This window comes from Mobula birostris, chromosome 11, assembly GCF_030028105.1.
Source record: "Mobula birostris isolate sMobBir1 chromosome 11, sMobBir1.hap1, whole genome shotgun sequence".
Classification (NCBI taxonomy): domain Eukaryota; kingdom Metazoa; phylum Chordata; class Chondrichthyes; order Myliobatiformes; family Myliobatidae; genus Mobula; species Mobula birostris.
The window spans coordinates 60520898-60545530 of record NC_092380.1 but is presented as its reverse complement, the minus strand read 5'-3'; the positions used below and the strand labels follow the sequence as shown (position 1 = coordinate 60545530).

The window sequence follows — 24633 nt, the reverse complement described above, 5'->3', positions numbered from 1 at the left end:
GAACTGGAGTCAGTTCAGAGTTGTGGTGAGTAAAATTGTTCATGCTTGTGGATAATCTTGCAAATTTTGGTTTAGCCTTTAGAACTGTACACAAATTGCTATCTCAGTGATGCATGAACACAAACATTATTGAAACACACTGCCATTAACAAATGGATCATGAATATATTCACTGGATTCTCACTCTGACAAGTGTTTTAAATACAGTGGATTCCGGTTAAATGGTCCATCGGTTAATCAGGGCAGCTGCTTATTTGGGATAACTGAGAACAAAAGCTAATTGTTGCTGAACAGTTTCTAACTAGTATCAGTCACCTGAGTTTTTGTGGCTTTAAGGCACTACACCATGCTTAGAGTGAAGGGCATCAGTTGCATGTGTTTGTGTTCAAAGGTCAACAATTTTGATCACTGATAGTTGGTGAGAAATAAGCAGCAAGCCAATTTAGAATTGTTTTGCTCACTGTGATTTCAAGCACTCAGGCTTTTGAGATGCCCGAAACACCATTGAGTGAAAATGAAATTGTTTCACTACTTCAAGTCAGGAACTACAAATAAATAAGGTATCGAAAATCATCTTAAATGTTACAATGAAAATGAAGATTGGGAGGATGCAATTATCGAAAGCATTGTATGAAGGCAGTCTATTATCTGCACTAGTTTTGTTCATTTGGTCAATTAAAAGAACATGGCAATGTGGTGGTTGTCTGTTGTATCTGATGATGACAGTAAAACTTGTTCAAGAGAGTTTTCAAAGTGGAAAAGATGTTCAATGGGACAATACCACTCTCTTGGCCTCAGAAGTTCCATTCCAGTGGTATGAGCAGTCATCACAATCTGGTGTCTTCCTCAGTTACAGTAGATAACCATGTGCCTTGTCATGCCCTTCACTCTCACTGACATTGTAGAACACCTTCTTGACCATTGGATCTCACCGTTGATCTCATTCAGTACGCTGGAGCTGACTTCACATGCTAGGATAGGCATGTCCCTATTTCACCAGGGTACGAGGCACGTAGCACACTGGCTACTCTCACCTGGGTTTAGCCTGCCTGTCGAAGTGGGGTATGGGGGAGTGGCCACTGCTGCATACATACAGCTACTTAAAGTCACAGGTGAGAACTGAATTTCTGGTGGGCTCCAAAAGGTGAATGAGCTGTCCCTGAATGGACACAACAAGCCCCTTCACTAGCAGTGCCAGGTCTCCCGGGATACCCCATACATGGCAGTTTACACTGGATGAATTCCTCTGTCTATAACTATTAGGAACTAATAAACAATATATAGTACTGCGGTAATATTGGTAGTGTTCTCACTTTTTCTGTATTTCATTTAAATACACAATTTCTTAGTTAAACGGTAGTGTTTTTTTTTTAAAAACAAACATACCCTCTTAAACTTTATCCATGAAATTTTGGCTAATTGGGGCATTCACTTAATTTGGCCAAAATGTACTGGTCCTAATGTGTCCCAATTAACTGAAATCCACTGTAAATGGATGGACACTGGCAATTTAATTTGTAAAATTAAAGCAGAGATCCCCAACCTTTTTTGCACCGCGGACTGGTTTAATATTGACAACATTCTTGCGGACTGGTCGACTGGTTGGGGTGGGGGGGGGGTGGGGGTGGTGGGTGTTCAAGTAGGGTCAAACTCACCTCAATAATGTCCTTTACAGTTAGGGTTGCCAACTTTGTCACTCCCAAATAAGGGACAAAAGTAGCAGTCAAATACGGGACACTTGTGTTTACTCCGAGAAAGACTACCATGACCATAAAGCTTTGCACGGGCACCTGTGTGCGTATGCGTGACGTGCGTATGCATGTACGTGCCGATTCTTTTCCCCCAGAAATTGGTTTTGGCTTAATCTTCCCGACTGCACTGTACATACATTATTTCTACTTTATATAGGCTGTGTATTTATCATATCATTCCTGCTTTTAATATATGTTAGTGTTATTTTAGGTTTTATATGTTATTTGGTATGACTTGGTAGGTTATTTTTTAGGTCTGGGAATGCTCAAAAATTTTTCCCATATAAATTAATGGTAATTGCTTCACGCCACTTCGGCACGAAACGTTTCATAGGAACGCTCTACCTTAGCGGGGGGAAATACGGGACAAGGGCGGTCCTGTATGGGACAAACCAATTTAGCCCAATATATGGGATGTCCCGGCAAATACGGGACAGTTGGCAACGCTAAGTTCAAGTTCAACAGTGCGTGACAGGGAATGAGGAAAGGTGCAGCTGACTCATTGTTTCCATGCGGCCCGGTAGCACGTGCTTTGCGGCCTGGTGGTTGGGGACCACTGGATTAAAGAATGTTCACCCACAGGTTTAAATTCATTGTGCATGCATCTCAAAGCAACACTTGGAAAACTGACACTATCAATGTGGTTAACATTAAACCAGTTTTTAAAAAAAAAAAAAAAAATCCCAGACTAAAATTATACACAACTGTGGATCTCAAAGAGCCCACCTTCTGAAGGCAAGAGTGATATTTCATGAACTGTCACTCCTGCATTTGGAACTACATCAGATGCTGTTGTTCCTCAAGCTCTGTTAGATTGCTGTTGATACAGAACTGCTAATGTGCACAGGTTACTGATTGCCAATCAGACTGGCAGATTTTCAACCTTGGGTAACAGGAAACCTGCAATTTGTTCTAATGCCTTATCTCCAAACCTTCAGCTCCCTTTTCTCACTAAAAGTTTGAAGGAACATGACCACTTTCTCCAATGCAACAAGGTTAGATCAGTTTCAATTCCAATCGCCCAACTTGATTTTGCAAACTACAAGTATAAAAGTATATCTTGCATGATTGTCCATAAATCATATGAACTGCAGGATTATAATGAACCAATGGTTCATTGCAATAACTAAATTTTAAATGTACTTAAGGATTTTTCTTTGTGCTTTGGAGATCAGATTTCATGAATCAATACATTGCATGAAAGTAATTAATCAAGTATACTACATGCCCTTTTAATTCTCGATTTTTAATATTTAAGATACTTTGAGTGGGAATGTATTGTACAAATTTAATATATACAGCTAGTGCTGGCAGACCTGAGCTAAGACAGCCCTGCATTTTGTTACCAGAGTGGAGAGGAGAATTGGACTAGAGTAAGATGGTTGAGGCAGAACCCAATTATAAAACCCCAGTCATTGATGAAATGTAAAGAAAGATTTAGTTATTGTCTGCTTTTTAACAATGTGTGATGATGACATGGCCTTACCTTGTCATCCACATCAGTGATATTCATACAGTAAAATACATCATATTGGAAATAGTTCATTAGAATCCTTCGGAGGATGTCAAAGGAGATATAGGACCTGAGAAAAGGAATAATTTAAGTTATTGCATTACTGTCTACACTAGTGGCACACATTGCATGGACTAGGAAATTTGCAACAAGCTTAGGTGAAGTAATACACTAAAGAATCACAGATGGTTGTCAATTTTCTTAAAATACTGCTTGTCCATAGCAGAAATCACAATCACGCTTCTTTTTAAAGGCTTGGAATCACAATTATCAGAGAACAAACCAGAGCAAAATCTCTGCCTAACTTTGCATTACCATGTCTGATGATATCAAAAAAAAAATCAGTGAAATTAGCAAGGTCACAGTAATTAAACACGATTTTTATTATTTCAGGTCTGAGGCCTGTTAGGCCAAGCATTTACCATTGGACATCTTATAAAATGACCAACAGATCACAATGCACCATGCTGGTGACACCAAGCTTTCAATGTTGTCTGATGACATAAAAATGAAATTCTGCCACTCAGATTGCTCTCCAGAATTATTAGAAAAAAAAAGGCAATATTGAATTTTTTTTTGCTTTGAGTGGCATCTCTCCATACACGTTTGTATTTTACAGTACCAGCTGTTCAAATGTGCATTCTATTTGCATATACATGGAAGATTTATCAAGGATTTATTCAGGGATAAAGTTTAACTGAAAAGTTTCCAGAGGAAGCACGGTAATAAATTACATAGCAGGTTACCTTGCATGTCCCATGTGGGAAGCATCATAAACAGTGGGGCCACAACAATACCATAACACCTTCTTTCCATTCTGAGGACGGAAGATCTCCTGGGGAAAAAAAACACACACGGCTGATTTAGACCAAAAATATCAAGAACAAAATCAAGTTCCCACATACTCAGCAACGCCATTAAAAAAAGTTTCCTATCTTGTGACTAAAATACGTGAAGTGAGACTCAGAACATTGTGTAATATGCCTTTTTGCCTAGAACGGGGGGGAGGAGCTAGCAGGGCAAAGAGCGAAAAGAAACAAGGAGACACTGGGAAGAAAGGAACAGGAAAAGCCCAGTGGTCGAAAATCTTCAACAACACATTTAGCTTTCAGCTAGGAGCATGTGTGTTTCCAAAACTGAGCAACAGTACCTATTAATCAAGGGCTTCCAGTGCTAACAAACTTAATTCTGATTTCAGTGGCTGGAGTGTTACAGTATATGGTATAATCTCAGTCAGCATCAAGTACTCTACATACGTCACATCTGCAGTGATGAACACTGCCTTGAAACAATTTACATCCATCCACTGATATGCACAAAGTCCACAAGTAACATGTATTTGTATCATTTATAGAAACTGGTAATAAAGGGCAATTGATTCTTGGATCACACTTGCAAACCGAATGCTCAGAGTAACCTAGTAACCACGCTTATCAAGTAGTGTTGAGTGTAATAAGTCTTACAAGGTGTGGAGTGGAACCAGAAACTTGTATTGAAAGGAGGCAGGACTTTGGAGTACTATTACAAGAAATGCAATTCCATTAATTTCTTTCCAAAAAGTAACAGGAACAGGGTGTCACCACCTGGAAAAAAAAAACCCATATGGTTGACTCTCAATACTGTCAGGACAACAGCCGTTGGACATTAAATACCCTAATGGTAGAGGCTCAGTTTTGGAACAAGTTAAAAAGCAAACTAAAATAGTAATCATTCTTAAAACAGCCAAGAGTAAGAATTCCTTTCAATTGTATTCATCTTTTTTTTTATTATTGGGTCACAGTAAACTACACAGAATGTCCTAGACAGTGAGCAACTGACAATGAGTATAAAAAGCCTTGTATGAATGTTCATCTCAGCATGTTTGCAGTATGTTTAATCCATGCTTTTAACAATAAGCAGAGCGCTATTATTAATATTGGAAAAATAATAATTGGATTTAGAAAACCAGCTGTTTGCTGAAGGTGGGAGTTAAAACAAAAAAATCTTATTACTGTTTCCCAAAGACCAAGTGACATAGTGCAGTTCTGAGCCTTTTGGATTATAGGCCTGAGATTTCCTCAGGTTTGGAGATTGAAAAGCAGAAATGAAAATGGAGTCAGATTTGCTCGTTAGCCCTCATTCATCTATTCCTCAAAAAATTTGATTACAGTTGCAAGAACTCACATGCATATCAATTTTGACACTAAACAGGTGAAAAATAGTAACTTGCATAAGGACCTATTGCTGTGTAATTCTGCTGTGGCCTAATGGAACAGCATCTTCAGGAAGAGGGTGAACAAGATCGCTTAAAACCATGTCACAATAACGACCCTGTAGAGGAAGTTACTAGGATAAGACACCTTGTGAATTATTTTTACTGTAAACCTTCAATGTTCTTCAGTCACAAGACAGCTTTCAGTCTTCACTGGAACTGCTTCAACTGTATTAGGATGCTGGTTCCACCAAAATTTGAATGTGCTGTTTATTTTTAATTTATTAAGCAATTTTCATTCACTGATTGCTACATACAGTTGCAAAAAGACAATAAAAACAATGTTATTGTAGCTGGAAATAAATGAAAGATAACCATAAGAAAATAAGGATCCCTCTTCTGTAATGCGTGGGCTGCCTGCGCTACACATATTAATCTTTATAATTTTTTGTACAATGTTAATACACTCTATAAAAGTGGTATTTTTCTCACATACTCCTCAGTCATAATTATACTTCAATGAGACACACTGCTGGATAGCATTAGCGCAGATTGCTTGATTAAAATATCTACTGGGCTTCATTAACGCAGACTGTCGTTGATATCTGCTACAGAATTAAGCAGAGGCAAACATTATTCATGAGTAGACGAAGTAGTTAATGGATTGCACAGGTCCAGTACTACCTCATTTCAGGGCATGCAAACCAACAGGAATGAGATGGATGTTACTGCATGACAAATTGTTTTAAAGCTCTTCACCAGAACTTTATATTGTTTTTTCCTACAATACTACTCTACTCTTAAGCGATACTGACCTTGTTACGTGTCAAACTGTTGTACAGCCGGAGCTCAGGCTGTTTTACTTCCGTTGGCGGCGACCAAGGTGGTTGGATTCTCTTCTCTTTAGCTGGAAAAGAATAGCCACAAGTCAAATCTTCCACACCATGGTGCTCAGTCATCAATGTGACCGTACTAGCATGGACCAGACTCGAGTTTAGTTGTTCCCAACCTTTATTATGCCATGGATCCCAGGTTGGCAACATCTGGTCTAATTCTTCAGCAATTGCTTGCAGGAATGAAGTCTGTGGGTGGTCAGAAAGTTCCTCATAGACAAGGATGAGAAATTGTAAGAGTAGAACAATACAATGTTTGACAAATAAGCTCAAATTTGAAGAAATTAAGGTACAGAAAAGCTCAAGTCATTTCCATCAGTTGAAAGGGATGGTGACCAACAGAAGTCTTTTTAAAACACGCATGTAAAAGTACTTTTCTGTTTATTGGCAAACTAGTACCAATGACATTTTAAAGACAATCCGGCCATCAATTGCATTTCACAGGAGGAAGACCAAATTGTAAATGTTTCAATTAAGAGTTTGCATAATGAATACTGCAAACAACTGGTGCCTCTGCATATTTGCAGGATACCACAGTGACTTGGGGGGGATAATGTATACCCAAAAACAGAATTTAACTAGGTAGAATAAAGCAAATCCTCTGCTGAATCTCTGATCCATAACGAATAACCTGATCTCTGATTTACTCATTGAGGACTTCAGGTGTCGATTTTGAGACATGGAGGCAGTTTGTGGCATTCCTGCCTCTATTCTCTATCCACTGGTTTCAGCCAGGGAGAACATACAAACTCCTTACGGACAGCAGCGGGAATTGAATGCCAATCGGTGATCACAGGCACTGTAAAGCAACGCCCTAACTGCTACTCTACCATCAAATTCCTAGAAGAGCAGCAGATGTTGTTCAAATGCGGAGACCTGTGTTAAGGATTAGCTTTGTTAGTCACATGAACATCAACACATTGAAACATAATGAAATGCATTGTTTCGCATCAGTTACCGACATAGTCCGAGGACGTGCTAGGGAGCCGCCCACAAGCGTAGCCATGCTTCCAGCACCAACAATGCATGCATATGTCTCTGGGACGTGGGAGCAATCTGGAGTATGCGGAGGAAACCCACAAAGTCACAGGGAGAATGTACAAATTCCTTACAGGCCAGTGGTGGGAATTGAACCCCAAGCGGTGGGCGCTAGACCTGTAAAGTGATCCCCTAACCGTCAAGCTTCCGTCAAGTTCTTTCATGAACCACAGGTACTGAAGTAGGGTGCCCAGAAATAATTGCTTGCAAGGGAACTGTGCCAATAGATCAGTGGATTCAGGATTGCAGGGAAGAGAATTATGCAACAACACATTAAGCAGTGGACGAAGCATTTTAATCTTGATCAACTGGAGAACGTTGCGCAATTTTGAACTAAATTTAATTCAGTTTTCTATTTTCATGTGCCTTTTGCAGTTTTCCAAATAGCTGAAAACAAAGTGCCTTTCTGTAAGTGATGTAACTGAAGCCAAATTTATTTTATTTGGAAAATTTCACCTATCTGCCACATTGAACACCTCACATAAGCAACGTGATTAGGGAGCTTAAGGAAAAGGAACTCTTAGGTAGCAGTGATCAGCAACACACATCAAAGTTGCTGGTGAACGCAGCAGGCCAGGCAGCATCTCCTGACGAAGGGCCTCGGCCTGAAACGTCAACTGTACCTCTTCCTAGAGATGCTACCTGGCCTGCTGTGTTCACCAGCAACTTTGATGTGTGTTGCTTGAATTTCCAGCATCTGCAGAATTCCTCGTGTTTACGGTAGCAGTGATCAACTGTTTTCCGGTTGGCTGCCAGTGACTAAAGGTGTTCTGCAGGGTTTACTGTTGGGACTGCTTCTTTTCACGTTGTACGTCAGTGATTTGGATGAAGGAATTGATGTCTTTGCGGCCAAGTCTGTAGATGATACAAAGGTAGGTGGAGGAGAAGGTAGTGTGGAGGAAGCAGGTGTCTGGAGATTGGGAGATGGATGAAGTGGCAGATGGAACATGGTGTAGGGAAGAGCACGGTCATGCCCATTGACAGAATTTAGCAAATCTGTAGAACAGCAACTGTAAGTTTGCCCGCAGAAAAAGAATCCTCGGGTTGTATGTGGTGACATGCGTGTACCCTGATAACAAATGCTACTTCTAACTTTTAGAAGGAATAAAGGCTTGGACTATTTTCCAAGTGAGGAGACAATTCAAAAACCAGAGGTACAAAGGTACTTGGGAGTTCTTGTGTAGGATTTCTTAAAGGTCAACTTACAGGTTGAGTCAGTGTTAAGGAAGGCAAAAGCAATGTATCACCTTCATTTTGAAAGGACTAGAATACAAAAGCAAGGATGTAATGCTAAGGCATTACAAGACATTGCTCAGACCACACTTGGGAGTATTGGGAGCAGTTCCAGGCCACTTACCTAAGAAAAGGTGTGCTTGAATTGGAGCGGGTCCACAGGAGGTCCACGAGAATGATCCCAGGAATGAATGGGTTAACACAGGAGAAGCATTTGATGGCTCTCAGCCTGTACTTGCCGGAGTTCAGAAGCATGGGGATGGGGAGGGTGATCTCACTGATTGTAAGGCCTAGATAGAGTCGATGTGGAGCAGGTGTTTCCTTTAGTGGGGAAGTCTAGGGCCAGAGGGCACAGCCTCAGAATAGGGGGACATTCAGAGATGTGAACAATGTCTTTAGCCAGAGTGTGGAAACTCTGTGGACTTCCATTCCACAGTCCACTGTGCAGGACAAGTCACTGGGTATATTTAAGGCAGAAGTTGATAGGTTCTTGATTAATCAGAACATCAAGGGATATGGGGAGAAGGAGAAGTAGATTGAGTGGGATCATAAATCAGCCATGATGGAAACGTGGAGTAGACTGAATAGTCAAATTGCCCAATTCTGCTCTATTGTCTAATGATCTAAAATGATGGACACACTCAGATCAGGCCATGTGTGTGGGAAGAGAAACACAGGAAAGAGACCCTGAATCTGTTTCTCTTCCCATTGATGCAGCTTGACCTATTGACCATTTCCAGTATTTTCTGCCACAAAAGAAACACAACAGAGCCCATCAAAAAAAACACGCAAGACCATCAAACACCCAATGTGCAAAAAAAAAGAACAAATCATGCAAACAATAAAAAAAGTAAACAAATAACACCCGGAGCATGCACTGCAGAGTCCCTGAAAGTGAGCCCACAGCCAAGGAGCCAGTTCAGTGCTGAGGCAAAAGCTGACGCTTGCAGGCCACAGCCAGTTCAGCTCTGAAGCTAATAAATCTCACAGAATAGTGAGCTGAACACCAGTTCATCTTTTGCCCTTGGCTTTGACACCTTGATCTTTTTAAATCTATCTTGTCCTTAAATCGAGCAAACATCAGTTCTTTTCTCACTCTCAGGTCCGGGCCTTGCTGCGCCAATCTGGCCTGGATTCCGCTCCGGCCATACTTGCATTCTGGAGAATGCACTTCATTGAAACCTTCAGGAAATTGCAAAAATGACAGATCATACAGCACAACTTCCAAAGGGAAACTGTAGGCTGTGGCCTGCAGTGACCATAGTCCAAAAGAGTATTATTAAATGGAATAGTCAGCAGTTTCACTTGCTTCCTTGTAAAGCGTTCCTGTGCCTTGCCAGCACCATCTTTAGTGTGGGTGTGTTGATCCAGATTTTCAGCTTCTGGAGTCTCATGTCAATTGTTACTCAAGACGTGCAAAGCAATGATCAGCCCCATAGGGGAGGATTTAACTACTTATTCAACATTCCACAGATTTACCACTATTAGATCCCTCACCAAGTCAGAATTGACTCGACTTCCCAAAGAAACATACTGACCTCAAAACCTGATTTATTGTATTTTTGGGGGGGGGGGGGGAGAAAGAGAAGAGAACTTTCCAACTCCTCAAACCTTTTAACATTTTAAAATGTGTAATGGAACATTCTCCTCTACATCCAGCTCCAACAACATGCAAGTGGATTAACATCTTCTGTGTTAATCCAATCTTATTGATGGGCATCCAAAGCACATTCATTTTTTCGACCGCTGGTGGACAGTGTATAAAGGAACCAAGGTTTCTTCAACACCATCTTCCAAATAAACAATTTTCCTAAGGATCATAGGAGTACTGGAGCCCTATCAACTCCAACTTCTCACCCAAGTTGCACTTCACTGGTTATATCAGTGTTTCTTCAAATCCCTGACACATGGACTGCAAGTTGCTGTCTTGAATTCTTACTACCTCACTCTTAAAGGTATCTTGGAGAGTGCAATAGAAACCTCTTTACCATTTTCAAAAAACAAAAATAAAAGCAAGATGAGATGAATTACAAAATGATGCCATAAGCCCCAAGCATTACCATGGTTGGACAGATGCCCCAAATGAATCATCGCACAGATGTTCAATTACTCACATATGTGGACACTATCTCTGGTGCACTCCCAAATTGCTGCAATGTGCCTGTACCACCGCACCACGTGCAAGTATTGATCGAGAGGTGGCTTTCGCATTGACTGGAATACTTCCACGTCAGCTTGTGAAAATACAAAGCCATCGATGTAACTTCGTGTAGCAAGATAATCATTTAGAGCCTCCATCCCATTCCTGCCAGGTTTTATATTAAGAAGCTCGCCATGGCAGAAAGCTGCAAGACACAATGTAGGGAATGGACGCATCTTCAGAACCAATGTTTCTGCTTTTCTTCAACAAAAAGTCATGCACCATTCACCATTCTAGTTCTTCAGTTACCAAAGTGAGAACTAATACAGCTGCTCATGTCAGGCAACTAGAGAAACATTACGTAATTCAGGACTGTCCACAAGCAGGATAACCTAGACCATCAATCTGTTCTCAATCAGCAGCATAATGGTTAAATATTGTAGGCACTGCAGTTGTGTAACACAATCATCTGCTCCCCAACACTCAGATCTTGTATGATTATTCCCAAAGGCTTTGCTACTGCTCTGGTCCAAAATACCACATAGAACTAAATTCTAGAAGTTAGGTGAGAATGAATGTGTTTGGTTGAACCCTGGTGACGATCAAAATTAGTGGGACTCTCAGAAAACACTTCACTGGGTACAGTCATACATGACACACAGGAAGTGTTTAAGGCTGTTGGAAGTCAATCAGTTCAGCTTCAGGGGTTCATCAGGATAGTAGCTTAGGCCCAATTTAGCATCAACAATTTTGGCAATGACTTCGCCATCACAAGATCAGAAGTGGGAATACTTGCTGATGATTGCATGTAGTTAATTACATTCACACATCCTTGGATAACAAAGAAATCCTGCCTGTACACAGCAAGACCCGAACAGTATTCTTGGACTGATAAGTAGTGAACGAGTCATGCCACACAAGGTTAAAACAATAACCAACTTTAGAAATTAAGTACAAGCTTTTAAAAAAGTTGGAGAGACTTTGCTGATATATCCCAAAGACCTAAAGATCTATATCCTAGATTTATTACGACACAAAAGGCTCAGGTTCCTATCATGGGAAATTGTATAGTTTCTGTAATTGTTCTCGTGGTTTTCAAGGCAGCGAATATGCTTGCACTATTTAAGACAGCAGAGACAGGAAAAACAAGAACTAATGACCTGTTAGCCTACCATCAGGAGCAGGGAAAATGCTAAGATTGATGATGAAGGAACAGGAGATGTTATGGGTGCTGAGTATTTCAAAAGAACAACCCTGAGCATTTTGAAGATGGTGACCACCTGCTTAGAAGTAAAATGAAAGGAGGAATGGGAAAGAGCATGTCGCTCAGGATACACAAGGTATGACGTTATCAGCACAAAGTACAATATGGTGAATTGTTCGTGGCTGCAAAAAGTGACACATTGTTGGAAATTCATGTTCTCAATAACAGAACTGTCATTTCATCACTTCACCAGTGTATGTGACGTATCAGGATAAAAATGAAGACAACCTTACGGAATTAAAGGGATTGAATGAGTTGCCAATTATACCTTACTTAAAAGTAAAGGCCGAATTTATAGGATAACAGTGTATTGAGTTTCAAGGAGACGTAGACTGGAGTATGACAGATGCAATACAATTTCTCCACGTTAAAGCAGAAAGGAACAAATTTAAAAAAAATCTATCAGATTCCTTCTTCTCCAGCCCTTCACCTTTCCTACCCACCTGGCTTCACCCATCAGCTTCTAGCTAAACTCCTTCCAAATCACCGTCTCCCCATCTTTTTATTCCGGCACCTTCGCCCTTCTTTTCTAGTCCTAAAGAAGGGTCTTAGCCTGAAACGTCGACTGTTCATTTCCATAGATGCTGCCACACCTGTCAGGTTCCTCCAGCATTGTGTATGTGCGTGCTGCTTTGGATTTCCAGTATCTGCAGACTTTCTCCCATGTACAATTTTAAAAATGGTAAAGAAGGGTGATACTGTTGATGTTGTTAAAAGCAGCTGAAGGCCTTAGACATGACAATGAAAGTCAACATGCAGCTGCAGCAAACAATTAGGAAGACAAATGAACATAGAACAGTACAGCACAGTACAGGCCCTTCAGCCCACAATGTTGTGCCAACCCTTAAACCCGGCCTCCCATATAACTCCCCGACCTTAAATTCCTCCATATACCTGTCTAGTAGTCTCTTAAATTTCCCTAGTGGTATTTGCTTCCTTTACTATAAAGATTTGAATACAGATATAAGATTATATAGGATATACAAAAATATTTATATAGCATATTTATTATATAGGATCTTGATAAGACTGAACTTGAGTATGGTTCACTCCTATCAAAACCACGCTGTATTTGCTCTACTTAGCCAAGAAAGAATGTATATGTGTATTTGAGGTGATGATTTACACAGAAGATTCTAGGAATGAGAGTTGTACCGTACAAGGCCAGATCAAGTAGACTGAAACAATATTCTCTAGAATTCAGAAAAATGAAAGGAAATCTCATCTTATAATTTTTTTAAAAAACAGATCTCCAGGCTTAACTAAAAGTAAAGGTCATGACATGGAAAGGTCTTTAATTAAAAAGCTGAGAGATTGGCTTCAGTAAAGGATATACGTGGTTAATAGGTTTGTATCCACAATAGGTGGCGTTCCACAATAACCCTTTGTTGATGGTTTCACTATCAACTTCTTAAGGTTTCAATAGGACTATAGTGGTCTCAATTTTCTGATGCAACACCACAAGCTGATAACACCATTAAGTTGAGAACAGGATGCTAATGTAGAACATTAATGGATAAAGTGAATGAACAAAACCTTGTATTTGATGGATTTCATTGAAGTTCACTTTAAATGAAAGGAAAGATAGGTCAGTTTGTGGGAATTGTGAAAGAAATATTGGACTTTATAATAGGAGGGTAACAACAATAAAAGCTTCTCTCCATGGCTATCTAATTTTTTGGATGGGCTACACTGGGTGAATGGTGTACAATTTTGTTACCACACCACAAAGAAGCTAACTACATTTACTCAAATTTAAGTTACAAAGAACCCAGAAGTTCCTAAGTACTTTTTGAACATGTGGAAAGTTCACAAAAAAGATGTCAAGGGTGATCAGTCGCAGTAGCATAATGAAGCCAGGATCCTACAACCGACAGCAATTTTGGCAAATTAGAGCAGGGCATATTTGTGCTTGGCATCTACCAGCCACCTTAGTACTGGAAAGGCTCTCTACAACTGCTCCAGTGCCTTGACGTTTTGGAATGTGAAGCAACCAGAACGAGAGAAGGCACTGCAGCTGCTTGGCAGATCGGCAGTTGCAGAAATGTCACCAGAAACAGTGTACCAAAGGCTAGACGGAGATGTTCTGGAAATGTAAACTGCTTTCAGTTGAAAAGTGGATTTTTGCTAGAGCGCAACTGATAGAAAAGTCAGGGATATTGTTGCGCTTACTTGAGATGGGAAAAGCACGGGCATACAAGATGGCAAGCCGAAGGCTGGACTTCAATTACGGTTGAGGTTACATGGAATGAGATGCTTAACGACTGGAAGATGATGAATTCAGTGAGCATGATGAACTGAGAAAGAAGATATAATTACAGGGGGTAAAGTAGTAGTGCAATGGCTGAGTGTGAAAAACGATAACTGTATCCCAAAAAACAAGTTTTATTAATACAAAATGAGGATTTCACTTGAGGGGCAAAGTGGCTTGAATAAGGCATGATACTCAGAGAAAGTGCCAAGGTGAGTTTCATCACCAACAAAGGGTCTCAGCCCAAAACATCGACTGTACCTCGAGATGCTGCCTGTACCTAGAGATGCTGCCTGGCCTGCTGCGTTCACCCTTCAACTTTGATGTGTGTTGCTTGAATTTCCAGCATCTGCAGAATTCCTCGTGTTTGCTAATTTTAAACAAGAAGTTTTAATATCAGATCAAAAAACACTTTCATTTTCACCTTTTAAACAAAGTGAGGATACTGATGTGAGTTCCCGGAACTTCTTGTGCTCAGTTTCAGTTTAGAGGAAAGCGAAAGAGGTTGGGCATATTTGTTGCTTACAGTCATTCATTTTCACCCAACTTGCCTTCAGCTTGTAGACAGCCTCAATCCAGACTCACAACAGAGATGAGACTGTTTATGAAGCTATATACGACTGACCATTAGTTAATTATGACCAGTCTCTGGCAACAGTATTGCCATTACGAACAGGTCACACACCAACACAACTCACACTTGCAAAGAGTCTGACAGAGGGTGAAAGGAGCACAATGAACTTCTGCTGGGCTCAAACATTCATGTTATCAAGAACAGAACTGTCGTTTCATCACTTCACCAGTATATGTGACACATCAGGATAAAAATGAAGACAACCTTACAGAATTAAAACAGGGATTGAACGAGTTGCCAATTATACCTTACTTTAAAGGCTGAATTTATAGGAGAATAATGTATTGAGCTTCAAGGAGATGTAGACTGGAGTATGACAGATGCAATACAGTTTCTCCACGTTAAAGCAAAAAGGAACAAATTTTTTAAAAAATCTATCAGATTCCTTCTTCTCCAGCCCTTCACCTTTCCTACCCACCTGGCTTCACCCATCAGCTTCTAGCTAAACTCCTTCCAAATCACTGTCTCCCCACCTTTTTATTCCGGCATCTTCGCCCTTCTTTTCTAGTCCTAAAGAAGGGTCTTAGCCTGAAACGTCGACTGTTCATTTCCATAGATGCTGCCACACCTGTCAGGTTCCTCCAGCATTGTGTATGTGCGTGCTGCTTTGGATTTCCAGTATCTGCAGACTTTCTCCCATGTACAATTTTAAAAATGGTAAAGAAGGGTGATACTGTTGATGTTGTTAAAAGCAGCTGAAGGCCTTAGACATGACAATGAAAGTCAACATGCAGCTGCAGCAAACAATTAGGAAGACAAATGAACATAGAACAGTACAGCACAGTACAGGCCCTTCAGCCCACAATGTTGTGCCAACCCTTAAACCCGGCCTCCCATATAACTCCCCGACCTTAAATTCCTCCATATACCTGTCTAGTAGTCTCTTAAATTTCCCTAGTGGTATTTGCTTCCTTTACTATAAAGATTTGAATACAGATATAAGATTATATAGGATATACAAAAATATTTATATAGCATATTTATTATATAGGATCTTGATAAGACTGAACTTGAGTATGGTTCACTCCTATCAAAACCACGCTGTATTTGCTCTACTTAGCCAAGAAAGAATGTATATGTGTATTTGAGGTGATGATTTACACAGAAGATTCTAGGAATGAGAGTTGTACCGTACAAGGCCAGATCAAGTAGACTGAAACAATATTCTCTAGAATTCAGAAAAATGAAAGGAAATCTCATCTTATAATTTTTTTAAAAAACAGATCTCCAGGCTTAACTAAAAGTAAAGGTCATGACATGGAAAGGTCTTTAATTAAAAAGCTGAGAGATTGGCTTCAGTAAAGGATATACGTGGTTAATAGGTTTGTATCCACAATAGGTGGCGTTCCACAATAACCCTTTGTTGATGGTTTCACTATCAACTTCTTAAGGTTTCAATAGGACTATAGTGGTCTCAATTTTCTGATGCAACACCACAAGCTGATAACACCATTAAGTTGAGAACAGGATGCTAATGTAGAACATTAATGGATAAAGTGAATGAACAAAACCTTGTATTTGATGGATTTCATTGAAGTTCACTTTAAATGAAAGGAAAGATAGGTCAGTTTGTGGGAATTGTGAAAGAAATATTGGACTTTATAATAGGAGGGTAACAACAATAAAAGCTTCTCTCCATGGCTATCTAATTTTTTGGATGGGCTACACTGGGTGAATGGTGTACAATTTTGTTACCACACCACAAAGAAGCTAACTACATTTACTCAAATTTAAGTTACAAAGAACCCAGAAGTTCCTAAGTACTTTTTGAACATGTGGAAAGTTCACAAAAAAGATGTCAAGGGTGATCAGTCGCAGTAGCATAATGAAGCCAGGATCCTACAACCGACAGCAATTTTGGCAAATTAGAGCAGGGCATATTTGTGCTTGGCATCTACCAGCCACCTTAGTACTGGAAAGGCTCTCTACAACTGCTCCAGTGCCTTGACGTTTTGGAATGTGAAGCAACCAGAACGAGAGAAGGCACTGCAGCTGCTTGGCAGATCGGCAGTTGCAGAAATGTCACCAGAAACAGTGTACCAAAGGCTAGACGGAGATGTTCTGGAAATGTAAACTGCTTTCAGTTGAAAAGTGGATTTTTGCTAGAGCGCAACTGATAGAAAAGTCAGGGATATTGTTGCGCTTACTTGAGATGGGAAAAGCACGGGCATACAAGATGGCAAGCCGAAGGCTGGACTTCAATTACGGTTGAGGTTACATGGAATGAGATGCTTAACGACTGGAAGATGATGAATTCAGTGAGCATGATGAACTGAGAAAGAAGATATAATTACAGGGGGTAAAGTAGTAGTGCAATGGCTGAGTGTGAAAAACGATAACTGTATCCCAAAAAACAAGTTTTATTAATACAAAATGAGGATTTCACTTGAGGGGCAAAGTGGCTTGAATAAGGCATGATACTCAGAGAAAGTGCCAAGGTGAGTTTCATCACCAACAAAGGGTCTCAGCCCAAAACATCGACTGTACCTCGAGATGCTGCCTGTACCTAGAGATGCTGCCTGGCCTGCTGCGTTCACCCTTCAACTTTGATGTGTGTTGCTTGAATTTCCAGCATCTGCAGAATTCCTCGTGTTTGCTAATTTTAAACAAGAAGTTTTAATATCAGATCAAAAAACACTTTCATTTTCACCTTTTAAACAAAGTGAGGATACTGATGTGAGTTCCCGGAACTTCTTGTGCTCAGTTTCAGTTTAGAGGAAAGCGAAAGAGGTTGGGCATATTTGTTGCTTACAGTCATTCATTTTCACCCAACTTGCCTTCAGCTTGTAGACAGCCTCAATCCAGACTCACAACAGAGATGAGACTGTTTATGAAGCTATATACGACTGACCATTAGTTAATTATGACCAGTCTCTGGCAACAGTATTGCCATTACGAACAGGTCACACACCAACACAACTCACACTTGCAAAGAGTCTGACAGAGGGTGAAAGGAGCACAATGAACTTCTGCTGGGCTCAAACATTCATGTTATCAAGAACAGAACTGTCGTTTCATCACTTCACCAGTATATGTGACACATCAGGATAAAAATGAAGACAACCTTACAGAATTAAAACAGGGATTGAACGAGTTGCCAATTATACCTTACTTTAAAGGCTGAATTTATAGGAGAATAATGTATTGAGCTTCAAGGAGATGTAGACTGGAGTATGACAGATGCAATACAGTTTCTCCACGTTAAAGCAAAAAGGAACAAATTTTTTAAAAAATCTATCAGATTCCTTCTTCTCCAGCCCTTCACCTTTCCTACCCACCTGGCTTCACCCATCAGCTTCTAGCTAAACTCCTTCCAAATCACTGTCTCCCCACCTTTTTATTCCGGCATCTTCGCCCTTCTTTTCTAGTCCTAAAGAAGGGTCTTAGCCTGAAACGTCGACTGTTCATTTCCATAGATGCTGCCACACCTGTCAGGTTCCTCCAGCATTGTGTATGTGCGTGCTGCTTTGGATTTCCAGTATCTGCAGACTTTCTCCCATGTACAATTTTAAAAATGGTAAAGAAGGGTGATACTGTTGATGTTGTTAAAAGCAGCTGAAGGCCTTAGACATGACAATGAAAGTCAACATGCAGCTGCAGCAAACAATTAGGAAGACAAATGAACATAGAACAGTACAGCACAGTACAGGCCCTTCAGCCCACAATGTTGTGCCAACCCTTAAACCCGGCCTCCCATATAACTCCCCGACCTTAAATTCCTCCATATACCTGTCTAGTAGTCTCTTAAATTTCCCTAGTGGTATTTGCTTCCTTTACTATAAAGATTTGAATACAGATATAAGATTATATAGGATATACAAAAATATTTATATAGCATATTTATTATATAGGATCTTGATAAGACTGAACTTGAGTATGGTTCACTCCTATCAAAACCACGCTGTATTTGCTCTACTTAGCCAAGAAAGAATGTATATGTGTATTTGAGGTGATGATTTACACAGAAGATTCTAGGAATGAGAGTTGTACCGTACAAGGCCAGATCAAGTAGACTGAAACAATATTCTCTAGAATTCAGAAAAATGAAAGGAAATCTCATCTTATAATTTTTTTAAAAAACAGATCTCCAGGCTTAACTAAAAGTAAAGGTCATGACATGGAAAGGTCTTTAATTAAAAAGCTGAGAGATTGGCTTCAGTAAAGGATATACGTGGTTAATAGGTTTGTATCCACAATAGGTGGCGTTCCACAATAACCCTTTGTTGATGGTTTCACTATCAACTTCTTAAGGTTTCAATAGGACTATAGTGGTCTCAATTTTCTGATGCAACACCACAAGCTGATAACACCATTAAGTTGAGAACAGGATGCTAATGTAGAACATTAATGGATAAAGTGAATGAACAAAACCTTGTATTTGATGGATTTCATTGAAGTTCACTTTAAATGAAAGGAAAGATAGGTCAGTTTGTGGGAATTGTGAAAGAAATATTGGACTTTATAATAGGAGGGTAACAACAATAAAAGCTTCTCTCCATGGCTATCTAATTTTTTGGATGGGCTACACTGGGTGAATGGTGTACAATTTTGTTACCACACCACAAAGAAGCTAACTACATTTACTCAAATTTAAGTTACAAAGAACCCAGAAGTTCCTAAGCACTTTTTGAACATGTGGAAAGTTCACAAAAAAGATGTCAAGGGTGATCAGTCGCAGTAGCATAATGAAGCCAGGATCCTACAACCGACAGCAATTTTGGCAAATTAGAGCAGGGCATATTTGTGCTTGGCATCTACCAGCCACCTTAGTACTGGAAAGGCTCTCTACAACTGCTCCAGTGCCTTGACGTTTTGGAATGTGAAGCAACCAGAACGAGAGAAGGCACTGCAGCTGCTTGGCAGATCGGCAGTTGCAGAAATGTCACCAGAAACAGTGTACCAAAGGCTAGACGGAGATGTTCTGGAAATGTAAACTGCTTTCAGTTGAAAAGTGGATTTTTGCTAGAGCGCAACTGATAGAAAAGTCAGGGATATTGTTGCGCTTACTTGAGATGGGAAAAGCACGGGCATACAAGATGGCAAGCCGAAGGCTGGACTTCAATTACGGTTGAGGTTACATGGAATGAGATGCTTAACGACTGGAAGATGATGAATTCAGTGAGCATGATGAACTGAGAAAGAAGATATAATTACAGGGGGTAAAGTAGTAGTGCAATGGCTGAGTGTGAAAAACGATAACTGTATCCCAAAAAACAAGTTTTATTAATACAAAATGAGGATTTCACTTGAGGGGCAAAGTGGCTTGAATAAGGCATGATACTCAGAGAAAGTGCCAAGGTGAGTTTCATCACCAACAAAGGGTCTCAGCCCAAAACATCGACTGTACCTCGAGATGCTGCCTGTACCTAGAGATGCTGCCTGGCCTGCTGCGTTCACCCTTCAACTTTGATGTGTGTTGCTTGAATTTCCAGCATCTGCAGAATTCCTCGTGTTTGCTAATTTTAAACAAGAAGTTTTAATATCAGATCAAAAAACACTTTCATTTTCACCTTTTAAACAAAGTGAGGATACTGATGTGAGTTCCCGGAACTTCTTGTGCTCAGTTTCAGTTTAGAGGAAAGCGAAAGAGGTTGGGCATATTTGTTGCTTACAGTCATTCATTTTCACCCAACTTGCCTTCAGCTTGTAGACAGCCTCAATCCAGACTCACAACAGAGATGAGACTGTTTATGAAGCTATATACGACTGACCATTAGTTAATTATGACCAGTCTCTGGCAACAGTATTGCCATTACGAACAGGTCACACACCAACACAACTCACACTTGCAAAGAGTCTGACAGAGGGTGAAAGGAGCACAATGAACTTCTGCTGGGCTCAAACATTCATGTTATCAAGAACAGAACTGTCGTTTCATCACTTCACCAGTATATGTGACACATCAGGATAAAAATGAAGACAACCTTACAGAATTAAAACAGGGATTGAACGAGTTGCCAATTATACCTTACTTTAAAGGCTGAATTTATAGGAGAATAATGTATTGAGCTTCAAGGAGATGTAGACTGGAGTATGACAGATGCAATACAGTTTCTCCACGTTAAAGCAAAAAGGAACAAATTTTTTAAAAAATCTATCAGATTCCTTCTTCTCCAGCCCTTCACCTTTCCTACCCACCTGGCTTCACCCATCAGCTTCTAGCTAAACTCCTTCCAAATCACTGTCTCCCCACCTTTTTATTCCGGCATCTTCGCCCTTCTTTTCTAGTCCTAAAGAAGGGTCTTAGCCTGAAACGTCGACTGTTCATTTCCATAGATGCTGCCACACCTGTCAGGTTCCTCCAGCATTGTGTATGTGCGTGCTGCTTTGGATTTCCAGTATCTGCAGACTTTCTCCCATGTACAATTTTAAAAATGGTAAAGAAGGGTGATACTGTTGATGTTGTTAAAAGCAGCTGAAGGCCTTAGACATGACAATGAAAGTCAACATGCAGCTGCAGCAAACAATTAGGAAGACAAATGAACATAGAACAGTACAGCACAGTACAGGCCCTTCAGCCCACAATGTTGTGCCAACCCTTAAACCCGGCCTCCCATATAACTCCCCGACCTTAAATTCCTCCATATACCTGTCTAGTAGTCTCTTAAATTTCCCTAGTGGTATTTGCTTCCTTTACTATAAAGATTTGAATACAGATATAAGATTATATAGGATATACAAAAATATTTATATAGCATATTTATTATATAGGATCTTGATAAGACTGAACTTGAGTATGGTTCACTCCTATCAAAACCACGCTGTATTTGCTCTACTTAGCCAAGAAAGAATGTATATGTGTATTTGAGGTGATGATTTACACAGAAGATTCTAGGAATGAGAGTTGTACCGTACAAGGCCAGATCAAGTAGACTGAAACAATATTCTCTAGAATTCAGAAAAATGAAAGGAAATCTCATCTTATAATTTTTTTAAAAAACAGATCTCCAGGCTTAACTAAAAGTAAAGGTCATGACATGGAAAGGTCTTTAATTAAAAAGCTGAGAGATTGGCTTCAGTAAAGGATATATGTGGTTAATAGGTTTGTATCCACAATAGGTGGCGTTCCACAATAACCCTTTGTTGATGGTTTCACTATCAACTTCTTAAGGTTTCAATAGGACTATAGTGGTCTCAATTTTCTGATGCAACACCACAGGCTGATAACACCATTAAGTTGAGAACAGGATGTTAATGTCGAACATTAATGGATAAAGTGAATGAACAAAACCTTGTATTTGATAGATTTCATTGAAGTTCACTTTAAATGAAAGGAAAGATAGGTCAGTTTGTGGGAATTGTGAAAGAAATATTGGACTTTATAATAGGAGGGTAACAACAATAAAAGCTTCTCTCCATGGCTATCTAATTTTTTGGATGGGCTACACTGGGTGAATGGTGTACAATTTTGTTACCACACCACAAAGCAGCTAACTACATTTACTCAAATTTAAGTTACAAAGAACCCAGAAGTTCCTAAGCACTTTTTGAACATGTGGAAAGTTCACAAAAAAGATGTCAAGGGTGATCAGTCGCAGTAGCATAATGAAGCCAGGGTCCTACAACCGACAGCAATTTTGGCAAGTTAGGGCAGGGCATATTTGTGCTTGGCATCTACCAGCCACCTTAGTACTGGAAAGGCTCTCTACAACTGCTCCAGTGCCTTGACGTTTTAGAATGTGAAGCAACCAGAACGAGAGAAGGCACTGCAGCTGCTTGGCAGATCGGCAGTTGCAGAAATGTCACCAGAAACAGTGTACCAAAGGCTAGACGGAGATGTTCTGGAAATGTAAACTGCTTTCAGATGAAAAGTGGATTTTTGCTAGAGCGCAACTGATAGAAAAGTCAGGGATATTATTGCGCTTAATTGAGATGGGAAAAGCACGGGCGTACAAGATGGCAAGCCGAAGGTTGGTCTTCAATTACGGTTGAGGTTACATGGAATGAGATGCTTAATGACTGGAAGATGATGAATTCAGAGAGCATGATGAACTGAGGAAGAAGTTGTAATTACAGTGGGTGGGAAGTAGTAGTGCAATGGTTGAGTGTGAAAAATGACAACCATACTCCAAAAAACAAGTTTTATTAATATAAAAATGAGGATTTCACTTGAGAGGCAAAGTGGTTTGAATAAGGCATGATACTCAGAGAAAGTGACAGAGGAATAGACCAAGGCGAGTTTCATCATCATGTTCCAACAGGCTAAATGGTTGAAGATATAATCAGGTGGATGGACTAATTTAAAAGGGATATCTTATTATTATGGAAGATTTGATGTGGTCAATCTACATCAACTCATGAATGGAAAAGGGAGTTAGCATCTACTCAGAGTAATAAAAAATTAGTGACAGAGAACCAGGACCAGAGAAGAAACACAGAATGGCTATCTATTTTTTGCCATTTCTCTCTGACAGTGGGTGAACGCCCCTTTTTAAAGCTTTTCCTAACTCAGTAGTACTTTCCAGCCAGTATTGAAGGAACATAACTACTTTGAACTCCCAGCATATTGCCTTCGAATGGTTCTTATTATCCTGGCACTCCAAGTTATTATTTCGTGACTAATTTTGCTATTTCAGATTTGTTCAAAATAGCTCTTCAACATAATACAGGATCTAGCAGAATCATTATCAGTACTTATATATTAAATCACTGGTAAATTTAGAAAACATACTAATTTTATACAATAAGTTTTAACATCACATCAAAAAACACTCTTTCATTTTCAACTTTTAAACAAAAGATCGCTATACTGTACTGATGAGAATTCGCGGTACTTCCTGTGCTGTTTCGGTTTCCTTCAAATGAATGAGGTTAGGCATGATCGCTGCTTACAGTCATTCAGTTTTGCCCAGCTTGTCTTCAGCTTGCACAGAGCCTCAAACCAGACTCACAACAGAGATGAGACCGTTTATGAAGCTGTACAAGACTGACCATTAGTTAATTATGACCAGTCTCTGGCAACAGTATTGCAGTTACGACCAGGACACACACAACACGACTCACACCTGCAAAGAGTCTGACAGAGGGTGAAAGGAGCACAATGAACTTCTGCTGGGCTCAAATATCCACACACTTTAGCTGGAGGACATCACATCATTTGAAGCCACTTACCTTCAACGTTTTCCATTCTATTCTATTCTTTCCTGTTCCGTTCCGTTCCGTTCTGTTCAGCTCGGTCTCTGGTGCAGATGATGCAAGAACGTAGCAGGACCGGAACTTGCGTTCTATTTATGCTAAACAGCCGAGGTTGCTCTTCCCATTGGCTCGCATCGGTGTACGTAAAGTTCCGTTTCAGGAAGGGGGCGGGATTCATGGAGTTCGAGGCAGCGCGAAGTTGATGCTGGTGAGTTTTTTTTAAATTGCATTATTGCATGAAAGGATTTGAATTTCCAGATGTCGCTACACACTACTGCAGAAAGTTAATGCGGTGGATGTTTTTCATCAATGCTAATATCCGGAACTTGACTTAAGTAAATAACTTCGCAAGATTATTTGTACGACTTCTGATTTAGGGTATAAAAAGCAAGGTATGATTTCAAAGGTGCAAAAGTTGGAAGTGTGAAAATGATAATTCTGGAGGAAAATATTTTGAAGAACATAGTTTGTGAAAAGACAAAATATTTGGTAGGTTTTGGTAGTCGAAAGCAGAGTAAAATAAATTAAATTGCAGTTTTAATACTATCCCAGTACAGAGACTCTGACGAGGTGAAGGTGATAGGGAAAGT

General features: G+C 39.9%; 1 protein-coding gene across 2 annotated transcripts in view; it reads right to left on the bottom strand.

The window, feature by feature from the left end:
* Nucleotides 1-24120, bottom strand: part of cars1 (cysteinyl-tRNA synthetase 1) — a 71894-nt gene extending 47774 nt beyond the window's left edge. The window contains exons 1-5 of one of the 2 annotated variants that reach the window (XM_072272297.1): nucleotides 24020-24116; nucleotides 10734-10964; nucleotides 6271-6362; nucleotides 4011-4099; nucleotides 3238-3334 (exon numbers count right to left, since the gene is read on the bottom strand). In XM_072272297.1, the coding sequence (XP_072128398.1) occupies nucleotides 3238-3334; nucleotides 4011-4099; nucleotides 6271-6362; nucleotides 10734-10964; nucleotides 24020-24035 (525 nt within the window). In that variant the 5' untranslated portion in view covers nucleotides 24036-24116. Of the gene's footprint in view, nucleotides 1-3237; nucleotides 3335-4010; nucleotides 4100-6270; nucleotides 6363-10733; nucleotides 10965-24019 lie in introns of both variants that reach the window. The other variant, XM_072272299.1, reaches the window with a different exon arrangement.
* Between the last annotated feature and the right edge of the window lie 513 nt (nucleotides 24121-24633).